Source organism: Geospiza fortis, unplaced genomic scaffold (assembly GCF_000277835.1).
Source record: "Geospiza fortis unplaced genomic scaffold, GeoFor_1.0 scaffold1081, whole genome shotgun sequence".
Classification (NCBI taxonomy): Eukaryota; Metazoa; Chordata; class Aves; order Passeriformes; family Thraupidae; genus Geospiza; species Geospiza fortis.
In genome coordinates, this window is record NW_005054503.1 from 671,196 (window position 1) to 687,306 (window position 16,111).

Here is a 16,111-nt window from a genome sequence, read left to right on the forward strand (position 1 = left end):
CGCGTCCCCGGCCACACGCGGCCGTCCCGGACCCTGGTGTGGGGCATTGCCGTGCCCATCGCCGGCCACCCACGCTCCGGATAAACAGATGGGTTTATCCACGGGCCTCTCCCCGTTCCCCTTGCCGGGCTGCTCCCCCGGCAATAATTCACTGATGCCGGCACCGAGCCGCTCGAACGCGGGGGTTACAAACTGCAGCGTTCGGTGCAGGAGAGCAGCCTCATGGTTCCGGCAAAGCCTGGCCTCAAGAGCCAGCTTCAGCGCACCCTTTGGGAGTGCTTTAGTTCCACCTCGCTCCTCTGCTGCTGGGTTGTTTGTTGTGAATTTAAATAAAAATATTTCAACGGCAGATTGAAAGGAAAATACCAATGCTGTTTGCTTTGCTTGGGGGTGGGGCTTTTAGTGTTGAGAAAAGAAAGTTTTGGTGTGTTCATTTTTACCCCTGTTTACATTGCTGGCTAAGGAAATCCCAGCCTGAATGGGGATTATCATCCAGTATTAACCATCTTTCCCAACTCAGAAAAGCCAGGGATCTTGGTAACATCCCGATGTGCTTATTACCCTTGGAATTGTGAATCTCATGTCACCAGTGTGAAATTTGTCTCTGCTCACTGGCTAATGGATTCTGCTTCACACTATGTACTACAACTCCTAATTCAGTAGAGTACATTCTCTGATTGATGGTCCTTTATTGCTGGAAAACAACCAGGAAAAGTTGAGTACTTTTTTTTTTTTAATGTTAATATTCAATTTTTTAACTGAACATGATGGGGCCTTTGTGGCTTCTTGCTTGTGGTGTTTTATTTAGCCATTTTTCCCCACGTATATGGGCCTATATTTCACATTCTGGCTGAAAAGAGTTAGCTGACTTCAGTTCAATTTTTCACATAAAGTGCACTCTGCTACAGTTGGATGATGGAATATTTACCCTAATTAACAGATGCTTCTAAATCTAAAACTTGTACACAGAAGGAACAAAATACATCTTGCCTCGCTCTCTAAAGGGAGTAGGTGTTGAACTGAATCAGCCAGCAATGTGTGATACAGACTCCCATAACCTGGATGGCAGGCAGCATCATTATTTTTTCTTATTTTTATATAATACACTTTTAAAATGAAATTTTTCTTTCTGTTGTTTGCCAGTATACTAACCCCCTGGAGATCTCAAAAGCAGGTTTTTGGATTGTTTTTCTCTGGAAGGCCATGGAGAACCAGCCATGTGAATATGCTGCCATGACATTTGCAGGTTCACAGTCCAGGCAGTAATAACCAGCTTTGAAGAGATCAGTTGGGTTTTGAAAAGGTCATACACAGATCTTGCATTTAGCACTTTGTTTCTGCAGATCTTCCTGTTTACAAATGTTTTAATGAAGCCTTTAGCAGCTGCCTCTGCAGGTAGTGATCCAATGTATTAGCAGAATTCAGCAGGTGGGTGCAGTGGCACCCAGAAGTGGCGTGTGGTGGGTGGTGTTGGAAGGACCATTTGCAGTAAATACTGGGCCACGTGGAGACACTTTTAGATCTTGCACCATTTGATGCAGGTCTCATAGCTTGGGGAAACTCACCCGAACAACTCTTCAGGTACTGACTTACACATTCTGTGCCTACCACAACTGGTATATTTTTAATTCATCAGTGTGTGTTTACATTCGAGACAAACCTGATCACATAATTTTTATCTTGGTTTTTCCTGTAGTAATCTTCAGGAACATAATCTTTAAAATGGAGTGTGAAATGATTATTTAATTGGGTTCTTGTAGCAGAATTTCTTGTGTTGAGATTTTCGACTGGCTAACCAATTTCCTTGAGCAATATGTTTTTCCACATGATAGACTCACTTATTTTCCTCAAGAAGATACTGTAATTTTAATTGGAAAGCTTTGACATATTCTGAATCGACTCAGAAAACAGAAGTCAATTTTTCTTTCATTAAAGATCTTGTACAGTGGATGCAAATAGAAATATAAAATGAAACACTAGCTCTGTTGGCTTGCACTTCAGAGTTTGGTTTGGTTTGGTTGGCTATTTTGTAAAGGCTGGAGATGTGTGGGTTGTTTATAATACATACATTGCACACATTTATTATCTATATATTTTTACAGGACTGTGTGTGAACTGTAGTGTTAGACTTGCCTCTGTCTGGCAGTTGGCTTGGTATAAATGTACAAATGTAGGTATAAATGTATAAACTGTACAGGTACAGTTATCCAAACACTTTCTGTACATCCTCAGGAAGGTCCCATCTTTTAGGGAGGTGGGACTATATGGATTATCACCATAAAATTTTGAAGAGTTCTGGGTTTTCCCAGCATTTTTCATTGACATTGCTTAGACTTCATTGTCACTCAGTTCAGGCACCTGACTTAAGACAAATGGAAATTAAAATGCTGTTTCACAGGCCTCAGGTCTGTAGTTCTGTGCTCTCAGCAGTTTTTTATAGGCTGTGACAGATGTCTTCTTCTGCTCCCAGCTGTTGAGAGGTTGCTGTTCCTACCTGCCTGTTCCCATCCTCTGACAGGGGTTATCACCAAGGAAGCCAGTGACAGGAGTGTCCTTGTATTAGGAAAAAATAGAAACTTGCCCTAAACTTGATTATTGGTCTCAGCTATTTTGGCAGACTGTTCCTGCAGAGGGTTAGCAGGTCCTTAAATGCAGTGCTGGATCAGTACTTTACAAATCCACCCAGTGGGTCGGTGAGAACTGAAGAACTGGGAACATCTTCCTTTAGCACAGCTGGATACAGAGGAGTTTTCTTCATAGTCTGGTTTCAAAGTCTTACATTTTTCCACTTGCAAAGGCAGGTGTGTGCCTTCAGAGCTACAAATGCAATCCAGTTCATTAAATCTGAGAAGAGGATGGTTGAAAATACAGATGTTTCCAAAAATGGCCAGCCTGGTGTAACCCTCCTCCAGCTCTGAGCTCCAGTGCTGTTTGTGGAGTTGGTTCTTGATGTGCAGCAATAACTTCAACACCATTGTCTTCTTTCTGGCCTTTAGTGAAACATTAGAAAAACCTTAGTAAAATTAGGGAATTGTGACAACTCCAATCCATCAAAACTAGCCAGGACAGCTCTGTTTCTCTATATGTAAGTACAGGTGTGACTGACTGTTAACTTTCAGTAGATAGCTGCGATCAGCAGCTGTTTTAATTTTCCGTTGTCTGTTTGCACAAACTTTGACCAAACTCAAAAAAATCACAAAAAAACATTAACTTTGTATCAACTGCTAAACATTATGTAATGGATAATTGCTATCATGTAATTACTGCATGTTCAGAAGATACTCATGATGCAAGAAAACTGAAACTGTGTGTTTGTGTCTTTCTTTGTAGTTCATGCAAAGGGGTTTGGATTCACAAACTAAAAAACAACTAGAGGAAGAAGAAAAGAAGATAATTAGTGAAGAACACTGGTATCTTGATGTACCAGATCTAAAGGAAAAAGAGTAAGCTTGTAATCTTTTGTACTTCTTATCGTCATTGGATTGTTTTGAAATGGAAATAGCATATTCATATTTTCTCCTGTAAGATAAGTATTATAAATAACCAGTTAACAGAAGCAAAAATAGTGACAAACTGGCATTACAGCTTCTTTTATTACTTATTTTTAGGGCTGTTCTTGAGGTTGCCTAGTGTAGTTTGACCTACTTTCAATTCTTGTGTGTGTTGTTTTCTTTCACTCACACATTCTTCTACATGCATGCAATTAGTTTATTTCAATCAGGGTCCGATTCATTCATTGCTGCTTTTTCGCTTCATTAGAAACAAAGTTTGAAAGCTTGTGTTAGTAAATTCAGCTCCAGACACATGGTTAAGTTGATTCAGGACGGTTCTGTCCTCTTGTGTCCAGCTCACTTCACATCCTGGTTTTGAAATAGGACAGATAATGGCAAAAATAAAGGAAGCCTTAGCTAATAAGGAAAAAATGTGTCCTGCTCTTTAGAAAGGTGCCTTAAATAGCAGGAGAACTACTTTTGAAATTGCTTGGGTTTCATCCTTTCTAAAGTGAAAAAGAATTCCACTGAGGGAGAACATACATAGTTTTGAAAAAGCTGGGACCCAAGGAATTAACTGTAGCTGAATAAGGCTATTGATGAACTCTTTTCCATTACTCTTGGTGGCTATGACAAAAAGGTATTTGAGCTTCAGTTGCAACAAGGAGTGTTCAAGCTGGACATTGGGAGAACTTTTGTAACAATAAGGCTATTGAAGCTCAGGAGTAGATTGCCTGAGGAGACACTGGATTCTTCATCATGAGAAGTCTTTTGAGGACAGGTTAGCTGGACCTCTGCTGTTCATGGCACATGTGTGACTGATATTGCCTTGGGGCAGGACAATGAGCTCAATCTCTTCAGCCTAAGTTCTGTGATCATGAGAGTTTGATTTACATGGGAGATGAAGAGGATGAGGGAACAGGTACATGTGTGTGAGGAAAAGGATGGAACAATCCTCCAAAGTACTTTTATCTGACATGTATTATGAATGCCTCAGGGTCATGTTTCTTTTCTCACTCCATGCTCATTAAAAGAGGAAAAAAAGGAGGAAGAAGGGGGAAATCTGTCTGCTGAACAGAGAGTGACACAGTGTTTTATACCCTGACAGATTCAACCAATGCCAGGTCCAACAGCACAATGAAAAATTAATTAGAAGCTTTTGCTGGTATAGTAGTGCCACCTGGGGAGTGATATTTATGTGGTATTTTTATTCTGGCAAAAGTATTAATGTAGGCAGAACCATACCAGCAAAGAGTGCTTTTTGTCAGAAGAGTTAATTTTGCTTGTGGAACTGGCACAGCTTTGCTGGCAAGAAGGATTCCTTTGCACTCCAAGCTCCTTGTACTGAAAGATTTATCAGGGCAATTGAGCAGAAAGCAGTTGATGGTTTAAAATACAGTGTGGCTTTGTTTATTTGTGTGGGGGGAAGACAGCACATCCTTTTTGCATTTGTTTAATTTGATTGTTTTAAAGTGCATGGTTTGACAAAATGCTGGGTTTGGGGTTTCAGGAGCTGTATAATAGAAGAGAGAAGCTTTCTGCGATGTGAGGATCTCGTTTATGGCAGAATGTCCTTCAAAGGATTCAATCCTGAAATTGAGGTACCATTTCAGTGTCCTGCTTTGAGGTTGTCTCACATTAGGATTGAAGCCCTTGGGGATGGGGATTTGAGTGTTCACACTGCTTATTGGCCTTTGCAGCACCTTCCATAAATCCTCCCATGTCCCAAAACTCCATCATTCAACCCTAAGTGTTGATCAATGCAGCATCTGGTAAATAGAATCTTTTTGGCTCCCTGTGTTGTTGGTCAGTAATTGCATGACTCCTGCAGATTTTCCCTCCCTGAAGTGAGGAAGCCATCCCACATGCTGCTCACCAAAACAAAAGCTCACTTTTCTTCCTGACATAGGATGCAGAGTCCAATCTACAAACATTCAACCCTATTTATTCAACACTTACTTGTATCAATAAGAGCTTAGAATTCCAAAGTAAAAATGCTGGGCAAGAGTCTTTAATTCCTTCCTGGCATGATTCATGCTGATAGAAGTACACAGGGACAGGAATAAAAAGGTTAGCACTGAACCTGAAGCAGGAGGATGAAGGTGTAAAGACTAAGAGATTTGCAGAAGGCCACGTAAGGTAATTTACTAGAGAATTATTTTAGTGACTTTGAACTTGCTGTCCCTGTGACTGAGCATATGATTGCTTCATGGCTTTTACTGTAAATGCTTGAAGATATTCTTTCTTTTTAACAAAACTATTTCAAGGTCTGTGTGCTAACATCACAGTGAAAAGTTAATTATGATCTGGTCTCCTGGGGATGTTTGGAGTGCCCTTTAGGATGCTTCAGTAGTACAGTACACTGAAACACTGTCTCTGTTGCCTTTTCTTCATGAGTTTTCATAATGATGGGCTCTAGCCTAACCAGGAAAAGAAAATAATTACTAGATGTGATTCTTACCTCTTATGCTCTTCTACCAGTGAATTTCAGCACTGTTGCCTTTGTGTCATGGTTACATGCTTAAGCTGTTTCTCACTTCATTTTCAGAAGTTAATGATCCAAATGAACTCCAAGTGCAAGGAGGAAAAAATTGAAGAGGATGATAAAATGGAGGCTGATGTGTCCGATGAAGAAATGGCCAGAAGGTAAGTTACATTTTGTGACATAATCAGTAGTAGCAAGGAATATGATGTGTTACTGTATTATGTGTGGGGAAATAAAACCCAAAAAGGAAACAAACAAAATTTTAAAAAAGCCCACAATAGATATGGAACTGTACCAGATTGATTTTCCAGGAATGCTGGTGTATATTTACTTGAATATCCATTGCATTTGGGGGTAAATTCTCCATCACTTGTAGGGGTTTTCTGCCCTTTGATATCCAGGTATTCCATGCTAATTCCCTCCTTGTTACCAGCTGCTAACAAATTGAAACTATCAGAGTGAATAATAGTGTAATAAGTCATGCAGTACTTGTGCTTCTCCAGGCTTTTAATGACCAGGTTTTTTACACCACTTGAATTGTTGATGATGTTTAGGAGATGCACCACGATTTTTCCTCTGATTTTACTTGAAGGTGTAATTTTTTTTATTCTCTCTACAGATACGAAACATTAGTGGGAACAATAGGGAAGAAATTTTTGAGAAAAAGGGACCAACGTGTACTCAAGGATGATGATGAAGATGAAGATGATGAAGTTGAAGAGGGGAATAGTAACACAAGACCTTGTAAAAGAGCTAAGAAAATGTTCTTAAAACCTCAGGATTAATGTCAATTGCACAAGTGGAGCTTGTTACCTAATGCCTACCAAACAGAGTACCAAGAACTGGAGATTGTTTGGAGTTTTTGCTATTTAATGTAAAGGGTGGATTTGTAAATCTGTTCTATTCTCATTGAAATTTCTACCATCCACAGGACAGACACTTTCCAAAGTGGGTGTTTATATAATGGATGTTGTACATCCTTTCCTCTCTCAGCAGCTTTTCATGAGTAGGGTGCTCATCACATCAGTCTCTTTAAATGTTCTGCATAGTTAAATTGAGTGTTGCATGCAATCAAAAGCAACGTTATTTACAATTTAGGATAACATCTGAAAGAAGTATTTGGAGTAAAGATGAGCTGTGTCCAATTCAGTAAGGCAGTTCAGCTTTCACTGCTTGCTTTATTATGAAAATGAAACCTGCGCTCTCTTCAAATTGAAAAAAGTCAGCAGAAACATGCTTGGTTTGTGATCTTTTTTACTGTGCTAAAAATAAGATGAGAGAAGAACAGAGAGATAAAATCCACTTTATTGAATTTTATTTTTTATAAAGTTTATTTAAAAATAGAGGATTTTGTAGTGAATTTTTTTTTTATATGGCAAGCCAAATATTGGGCGACGTTTACAGTTTGACATCTGAGCAGATTGTGGATCTTAGTTTCTGCCTTCCAAAAGAAATTTGCTAATTTTGCCTCTTTTTCAGCAAAAAAATCCAATCTTATAATTATGTAAGTCTTGTCATAAAAGCATAATAACAGTTTCGGAAACGTACTTGAAAGCAGAATAAAAACTGTGGGGTTTTGTGTTAATGATTGTGGATTAGTTTATTTAGTGTAAAAAAATTATGCTTAATACAGTCTGATACAAGGAGAGATCCTTTTTTGTGCTGGCCACAGATGTCCCCCAACATTTAGCTGAATGCACTGATTTATTTAGCCTGTGATGAAGCTGTCTGAAGTAGTATTAGGATAGAAACACCGTTCTCTTCGGTCAGTTGGTGCTCTGGGTTTTTTAAAAACATCAGTGTGTTCTTGTCTAAAATCATAGCAATTCTTTGTGCGCGGCCTTTCAACAAGAAATATTGCTATTGCTACATTTCCTCAGGATATCCAAGCTACTCATCCTTAATGCTGGCTCTCTGCAGAAAGGAATTTGTTAATTGAAGTGAGGAGTGGCCATTTTGCTGTGGGCACGAGACTTTTTTTTTGATCTTTTTTTAACAGCTCAGTGAAGCATGATGTGAAAAAGAAGGACACACTGTGTCTGCTGTATTTTGCTTGTGATACATGAACTATGATCCATATATCAGGAGCACCTAATTAGATATTCAAGATGGATCACACGTGGAAAGAGAAATATACTTTTAACCTAGTAAGGGGACTTTGTGCAGGTGGAAAGGCTGTGATTCATGATCTGAGATAGTTTTTCAGAGCTAATTAAATGCTGCTGGTTCAATTACTTAAAACCTGATCATATATTACTGCTAGCTGAAAAGGAGTTAATGATGGCAAGACATTTTTCTTCCCATGGAAGATGTGACCTGAGCTATGAAATGATTTATTGTTGGTCATCACAAGAAAAACTTGGAACACATCCCATTATTCTTCTTGCTTATTAGTAGGAAAAATATTCCTCTGAATGGAGAGTGAATTTCTGCATAGCTGTGCTGAATAATTGAGGGGTGAGGTGTGTTCTGGTGAACCACCAGCAACCAGGAGATGTCACTGCAACTGCATGTCCTGAGAGACTTGGGTTGGGGAAGTGTCCAGTGGTGCCATGTAAAGAAACTTCTGGGTTATTTTGGTAACAGCAGTGGCTGAGATGAATTCTGTGTAGAGTCTTCCTTTTTCAGGGTTCTGCAGAGAGCTCTCCTGCATTGCAGGGTTCTGTTCAGTCCAGTGGGGAGTAATTCTCATCAAAGGGCATTCTGCCTCCTTAATTTCATGTCATTTCCTGAGGGATAGCTGGACATGAGAGTGGCACAGTGCATGGATAAGCACATGAGAAGCTAAAGAGCTTCCTAGAAAATCCACAATTTTGGAATTGGGACAGAGGAAGGTTGGTTCTGTTTCAACAGAACTGTGTTGAACAAACTGTGAAGAAAAGGTAGATTTTAGTTTATTGTCTTTAAATCTGGGAGCTTCGCTGTTCACATTCAGCTGGTGGCTCAGTGCTACAGTAAGACCAGCTACTTATTTTAGAACAATCTTTTATTCATGGGGCATTTGCAAAATGTGCCTTTAAAAGCACCATCCATAGTGTGTTATTGTGAGCAAGACAAAACCAAAACCCAGCCCTGTGTGACTTTTTAAATGTACTTCAAGTACAGAGTTACAAGCAGACATGGTGGGGTGTTCTGAAATACCTGTCTGCATTTCCAATGGTATAAATACATTTATGGATGGATTTAAGTCCAACTCGAGCTTCCTACCTGAGGTAGAAACATTCTGCTGTATACAATCTATGCTTGAACTGCTCTTGACAGAGGTGTAAGCATAGCAGTGAAATATTCATAAAGCAAACCTGCATTGATTCAGGCTTTCTTGGCTCTGACACAGGCTCCAGTACATTTTATGTGCATGCTCCTAAGCTGTAGCGCTTTCCCACGTGGTCATGTTTCTAAATGAAAGTGTTTCTTCTCTGGAAACAGAAGCAAGTTGGGTAAGTAGTTGTTTTGTTACAGAAAATGGCAACCTGCAAACTGGTAAAGTGTTACCAGACACCAGAAATGTTCGTGTCTGTGACCCTGAAGTGTGGTTGTAGGTGGTGGTCACTGACAGCTCACGTATGTCTGTCCCTTGTCATGTGAAGTTTGGTCCCTCTCTTTGGCAGGCTGGTGGTGCTTGTTTTGTAATAACTGCTGGGCTTGAAAATATGGAAGTATTGAACAACTTTGTCTTTCTTGCTGATGTTTCTCTTTTGCTTCTATTTTGCTTAGTATTGGATCTTAAAAAGTCCAGGACCAGAGTCCAACTGAAGTGAGCCATCCAGTGTGAATTTAGTAATGCTTGAGCTGATTAAACTTTGGTTCTTGGGGAGGGGCAGGATGTTCAGTGGTGCTGTGGAGTTTGAACCATGTTTCTTGTGCTCTGTGCCTTGTTCTCTAATGAGACTCTCCATGATGCAATGCTCCAACCACGGGTGGCTGTCATTGCCATTGGGCATTGCCTGTGTGTGTAATGGGCAGCTGGGCTGGGATTCTGGGACTTCATCCAGCACTCAGACTTTAAAAGAAATTGTCATTCTCTTGATTGGAATACCATACTTTTAAATTGTATTTGGAATTAGAGAAGTCTGGGGGTGGAGGGGGGCAGTTTCTCAGCATTTGTTTTGCTTCATTTGAACAACAGTCCCCAGCTAAAACTGCAAAATCATTTAGGCTCTCATTAAACCCTTCTCTGAGAATGCTAATAAAGCATCGTGGTAGGGAAGGATGGCAGCCATCCCACAGTTCCCTACCACATGTGAATTCAAGTTTCTGTGAGAGCTGATGCTTTAAGGACTTGGGGGTTTGTTTTCTTTTCAGGCTGGGAGAACATCAGCTTCCACAATACTGCCTTGCTAATGGAACCCCAGCACGAGGCCTCAGGGTTTGTTTGGTTTTGTTTGGTTTTGCGCCATTCTCATCTCAAACCTCTGAGGGATTTCAGGCCTGGCATTCACACCTCAATAACCTGCTTTCATCAGCTTTTGGGCAGCTTTAGTTAAACTGTGAAACTGTTCCTTAGCTGCATGTGTTGACATTTCTTTGTGTGATTTCATGTTTCTCAGTGAGGACCTGCTTATAATTGTCACGTCAAGATGAAAAATTAACAGATGGGAGTCAGGGAGATGGTTGGAGCCTCAATCACCAGCAGCTCTGTAGATCTTTGGTAAGAACCAAACAGTGGAAGGGGTAGCTGGGTGAGTCCCATCACTGCAGGCCCAGTTAAATGCTGATAGGAGCCCACTGATCCCCAAGAAACCCTTGCATACCAAAATCCAAGCAATTACCTGGGAGCAACAGCAGGAAAACCTCCAGGGAAGTTGGGAGGCAAAATAACCACCCTGTAAATGGCTGTCCTCAAGACAAGAAAACAGCTGTGGTTGATGGCACAGAGAAATGTGGTTTGGTCAGCTGGGTAAATGAGAATCCCATCAGATAGAGTGGAGGTGCTCAGTGTTTTGAAGCTTGTAATGTTCCCTGAGGTCTCAGGGAGCACCTTGTCATGATCAATTGTTTAGAAAGGGGTAAAAACCCTTAATGGGATATTAATATGTGGGAATAGCCTGAACACAAATTACTGAACAAATTCCATCATTCCATTATTAACAGAAAAGCTGTGCTCTGGCCTCAGTAAGATCTTTCAGTGTCCCCTGTCGCCTCTTGCTTGGCTCTCAGTTCCTTATTCCTCTGCAACAATCTGTGCACCCAAGCCATGATCTGCCACCACAGGTGGTCACACGAAGAGCTGGCACACACCAAGCCCACCAGAGATGACTCCTAGGCCTCCTCTTCAGTGATCATCTTCCTCAGCCTACAACCTTTTCATCTAGGCACCTGTAGGAACTCACCAGCTCCAACACCACTGCTGCATTTGTTCAATATTGGCCTGTTTAGTTCAAGAAGTGTCAGGTAACAGGTTCCAAGGAACAGGTAACAAGGGACTGGATGTCAGGATGTCAGGCCTCCAATTATGCCAGGGAAGGTTTTGATTAGATACTAGAAATATTTTTTCACAGGGTTGGAAAGGACTGGAAGACTGTCAAGGGCAGTGATGGAGTCACCATCCCTGGAAGTGGCACCTGAAGGACAGAGTTTAATGGTGAACGTGGTTGTGATGTTGGGTTGATTGTTGAACTCTATGATCTTAAAGGGCTTTTCCAACCTCAGTGATCCTGTGATCCTGGGAAGTTTGAGGTGGGAAGGGGTGGCCAGCAGATCAGCAGCATGAGTGAACAGCCCTCCCTTGGCAGATGGGGTATGCAGGAGTCAGTGCAGCTGGGGGCAGCTGTTCCTAAAACAATTCATAATGTCTTTATTTTCCTTTTATTTATTTTCAGGTATACACTTACAGCATTTGTGAGATTAATGATCAGATTATGTCTCTGAGCAGAAATTCTATTCAGTGGGAGGAATCAACATTTGACTGATACTCAGGCTTATTACAGACTGGGGAGAAAGAGTTTTTTCAGTGTTTTTGCTATTTTTTGATGCATTTAAGAATGTTTCCGCTTTCTTAGTGGTTTCCTTGGTTGGGCTTTTTGCAGAGAAAGCATGGTAGGAGGAACAACATTTTCTGGAAAATGGGGAAACATGATTGTGAAAAAACAAAAGGTTTCCTTTAGATTTGGCTGGCTTCTTGGGTTGTTTTTTCACTTTGATACAGATGAACAAACCCTAATGGCATTAAAGCTCCTGTGCTAAGTGGTACCCATTCAGGACAGCCATATAGACACTCATGTTTGCAGGACAAAATTAAGGGTATAGTGGGCTTAGCTTCATATACAAATATAATGCAGTCCTAAAAGCACAGAATTTCCACCCCTTTTGGGACAAAAGTAAATCTAAGCCAGCTGTGACATTTAAGTACCAGTCACAGTTTACAGGATGATTATATCTCAGAAACAAAGCTTAGTAGTTATCTCCTTAGAGCCCATCAGCCACAATAACACTGCAATATATAGAATTTTCATCACCAGAAGAATAGCTACATACCAAAAATTACTTGGGGCAGTTTACTGCAGTAATGGCCAGAGGGATGCACATGATGACAATTTTCGTCTTGTACTATGGTTTGTCTAAGGATGATGGTGAAAGAATTATGCCTCCTAATGCTCCTTTCCAAGATGACAATGTTTTACTCATATTAAAGGTAGAGAAATGAGTTGTGAGTGGTTTGATCTTGTGAAAAATGAAGTTTTAAATGTATGCTTTCTTGTCTAAATGCTCACAGATTACTTGTCTCCCTATAATAACCTTAGAAAATGTGTTGGCAGCATATCACAATTAATAATCCATACTCATGTGCTACAGGCAGTCCAAAATTCCCCAGACATATTTCTTACCCAAGCTTATAACCAGATTCAAATCAAATCCTACATTTGTGCCAAAAATTGAACGGCAGTCATCTCCCAGCAAATAATTTTACCTAACTGACTCAAGAGTCTTAAATTCCTGATTTTTCCCAAAGTGAAATTCACATTAATCTCATACTAATGTATATATCCTTCAGTCACCTGCAAAAGCATCCCGTAACCTTGCATTAGGGATTGCACAGGCAGTGGAAGCTGCTGTACCCACATAGCATTACTGTAGGTTTTCCTGGCCATCTAGATTGTGTAAGATCCTTTAACATTAATGGGGACAAGTTTTCTCTCTAGGGTGATGTTAAATTTCTCTTTGAGAGTTTTTTCCACCTCTTCATCTTCAAGAGTTACAAATTCCACCAGATCCATGTTTTCCTTGTAGTTGTACGTGGTCTCAGTGAGCGTCCACCCAATCAGCGCCCGGAATCCCTCGGTTGTCTGGAGGGTGCAGATGGACTTCTTTGTGAAGAGGGAATCTGGAGAGGTCTGGAGGTATGTGCACTGGAAACGGAAATCTTCCACTGTCCGTGGCTCGAGGCTGAACATATAAACCTTGCGACACTCCTTCTTCTCCAGCAGGTCAGAGTTGGAGAAGCTCTGGTTGGGGATGTATTGTTTCCTTCTCATTTTCTCCAGGTACCAGACGCCGTTTTTCTCTGTGAAGCGGAACACGCCGGGAACCTGGGGCTGGTCTTTTCCTGGCACAAGCTCCATGGGCTGCCACATCTGGTAGGACACCCCAAATCCTCCATCAACGATGTAGGCTTTGCCATCGATGACCACCTTTACCACCAGGTGGGTCATGAGGGTGGCGTAGGCGTTCTGCTGGGGGTTGAACACGTAGGCTCCCAGGAAGCTGGTGTCATAGCCCAGGCTCTTCAGCACCCAGCCCAGCAGCTGGTTGTTTTCCATGCACCAGCCACCCCTCTTCCTCCTCACAATCTTGTTGTAAACGTGCTCCAACTCCAAAGTAATTTTCTCCCCGCAGTGGATGCTGAGGTTTTCAAAGGGAACAGCACAGATGTGATGCTGGAATATATCGGTTAAGGTTTCCAAATCTTGTTTCTCAGTGGAGCCTTTATAGCCAGTTCTTGCAAAATACTCTTCAAGGTTCATCTCACCTGTAAAGGAAGGAATTGTGTTTTGGTTTCTTTACATCAGTGATTTATTATGCTGTGAAAAGCTGCCCTGGCTCTGCCAGCAAAGATTCTTTAATCTACTGAAGCTCATCAGAACAGCTTTAAAGGAAACAAGCATTCCTATCAAATGGTTCCCTGAGCAAAGAGCAGTGCACATGAGGGTTTGCTTTTGTCTTAGAGTCATCCCTCTGGCAAACAGCTGATGCCATTTCAGTTTCATATGAGGTGGCTGCGAGATGAGGATTTGCTGTATTTGCATTGTAACAGCGGGGTTAAGAAGAAATGTAAGGTCTTGCTGGGGAGTGTGTACAAGGGTTCATGAGAAATGGTCTAAAGCCACTGCTCAGTGACAGGACTGTCACTGGGGGAGGCAGTCATCTGCCAGTGGGAGGGAGGACATTCTGAGCCATTATTCACATGTTCTTTCCATGAGTCTGCCACTGATGGACGTGACAGTAAATGAATCGCTTGTTCAGTATATTCTTCCACCACTTACAAAAAGTTAACATGGAAAGTAAAGCGACAAGCTTTATTCAGATAATCATAACTGAAAAAACTGACTTTTGAAAGTCACAGACCACTGAGTCTTGTGTCTGCTCAGTGTTGTAGAAACTCATTTTGGTGTTGGAATAATGGATCTGAATGGAGGGAAGTGAGTGGCCTAAAAGACAAGGAGCGCATCTCCATTCCCTCCTGTGCCCTGTGTCTCACAAGCCACCCTGAAAATGAACAGGGGCTGCTTTACTCTCTCTGGTCCCAAGCTTTCTCAAAACTCACCAATCCTTTAATTCAGCAGTGAGCTATTGAATGTTTACTGCAAACTAGAATTTCTCACAATGATTCTCAGTGACAGATTCATACTGTGCATATTCATGGTGTGGAGGCAGCTGTCCCAAGTGAACAGAGAGTACCAGCAAAAACTACACATTACCTGCTACAGAGAGGAATCTAGCTTCCAGTGATATCTAAGTGTATTGTTGGAGGATATGTTCAATGTAATAATATTTGTTAAGTGTAACATAAAAGTCGTGGCACTTTTGATTTGCAGAATCTGAGCATATCTGATCCTACCACTCTGACTGTGAATGCTAAATAGATCACACCAGCATAAAGCTGGTTCTCAAGTTTGTATTATTTGTAATTTCTTTCTGCAGCTCCATAATATGCTTGATCAGCACTAGATCTGGACTGCAGGAGATGAAAGTCACTGTTCTTTTGAAATGTGAGCAGACCAGATGAAAAGGCAGGTACTGAAAAGGTTGTCCCACAATTGTGGTTATGATTTATGTACAGAAAAACTTCAGCAAAAGAATATTAAAGGTGCAAATGAAGGTGTTCATACGAAACTATTCCTTACCAGGATTATACACAGCATCAGCAATTCCATTGTTGAAAATATGTTATCTTCTTTATCCTAATACCTCAGCACATGGACTTCCTGGGTTGTACAACCCAGAGTCTGTAATTTTTAAGTTGTTTTTAAAGAACTGTAATTTTATTCCCTTAAAGAGAATCTATTGATTATTAGACTGAACTTTTGCTTTCTTGACACTTGCAATACTTTTAAATAAATTCAAGTATCTAAAAGCAAGACTTCCAACAAGAAGTTTCAGTTCTAAATTTATATCTACTATTGTACCTAAACAAAAGAATCTACTTTATAGTGAAGTGAAGCTTCTCCTGAAGAGTGAAAGGTAGAAGAATTGAAATTGCACATCACTGTTTTGCCCTCTTTAACAGCCCCTGTTTAGCAGGTGATATTTTAGCTCTATATCCACACATTTTTAGAACATGTTTCCTAGAGAATGTTGCTTACGTTATTGTCCATGACCTTTACCATCATAAAGAAACCAGAGTTTTGTATCTTTCTTTGGAGGGGATTTTTAAGAAAATAAACTTACCTCTTATGAGATCCCTTTTTATTTATTGAGGTATTCAGTTTCTGGGGGGTTTATTACAGGGGCAGCAGTCAGTGGAGCCAGGAGTGGATACAGATTGTGAGAGTTGTCTTTCTAAGCTCTGCTGGTCCTCACTCCTGAATCTTAAATCCCAAGAAAGGGCAGAGTCCACACAAAAAGAATTCACATTTTTGGACTTCGCTGATCCGTGAGCAAATTAAACTTTGTTTCTTCCTATTAGTAGATGTTTATG

The 16,111-nt window shown here is 40.8% G+C and overlaps 2 protein-coding genes across 2 annotated transcripts; one reads left to right on the forward strand and one right to left on the reverse strand.

Moving 5' to 3' along the window:
* The first annotated feature begins 3,316 nt into the window (after positions 1 to 3,316).
* Positions 3,317 to 7,321, forward strand: MPHOSPH6 (M-phase phosphoprotein 6). The gene is made up of 4 exons (XM_005428756.2): positions 3,317 to 3,443; positions 5,002 to 5,092; positions 6,040 to 6,137; positions 6,596 to 7,321. The coding sequence occupies exons 1-4, from the start codon at positions 3,334 to 3,336 to the stop codon at positions 6,759 to 6,761; spliced, it is 465 nt and encodes a 154-aa protein (XP_005428813.1). The 5' UTR covers positions 3,317 to 3,333; the 3' UTR covers positions 6,762 to 7,321.
* A 4,733-nt stretch (positions 7,322 to 12,054) lies between these two features.
* LOC102038858 (arylamine N-acetyltransferase, pineal gland isozyme NAT-10) lies at positions 12,055 to 15,974 on the reverse strand. Its single transcript, XM_005428755.2, has 2 exons — positions 15,862 to 15,974; positions 12,055 to 13,942 (listed from the first exon to the last, which is right to left on the reverse strand). The coding sequence occupies exon 2, from the start codon at positions 13,935 to 13,937 to the stop codon at positions 13,065 to 13,067; it is 873 nt and encodes a 290-aa protein (XP_005428812.1). The 5' UTR covers positions 13,938 to 13,942; positions 15,862 to 15,974; the 3' UTR covers positions 12,055 to 13,064.
* Between the last annotated feature and the right edge of the window lie 137 nt (positions 15,975 to 16,111).

What these genes read in the sequence shown, in the direction of transcription:
- MPHOSPH6 (XM_005428756.2), top strand. Translation starts at nt 3,334, where the DNA reads ATGCAAAGGGGTTTGGATTCACAAACTAAAAAACAACTAGAGGAAGAA. An exon ending in CCAGATCTAAAGGAAAAAGA is followed by an intron (nt 3,444 to 5,001) that starts GTAAGCTTGTAA and finishes TTGGGGTTTCAG; the next exon opens with GAGCTGTATAATAGAAGAGA. An exon ending in GATTCAATCCTGAAATTGAG is followed by an intron (nt 5,093 to 6,039) that starts GTACCATTTCAG and finishes CTTCATTTTCAG; the next exon opens with AAGTTAATGATCCAAATGAA.
- LOC102038858 (XM_005428755.2), bottom strand. Translation starts at nt 13,937, where the DNA reads ATGAACCTTGAAGAGTATTTTGCAAGAACTGGCTATAAAGGCTCCACT.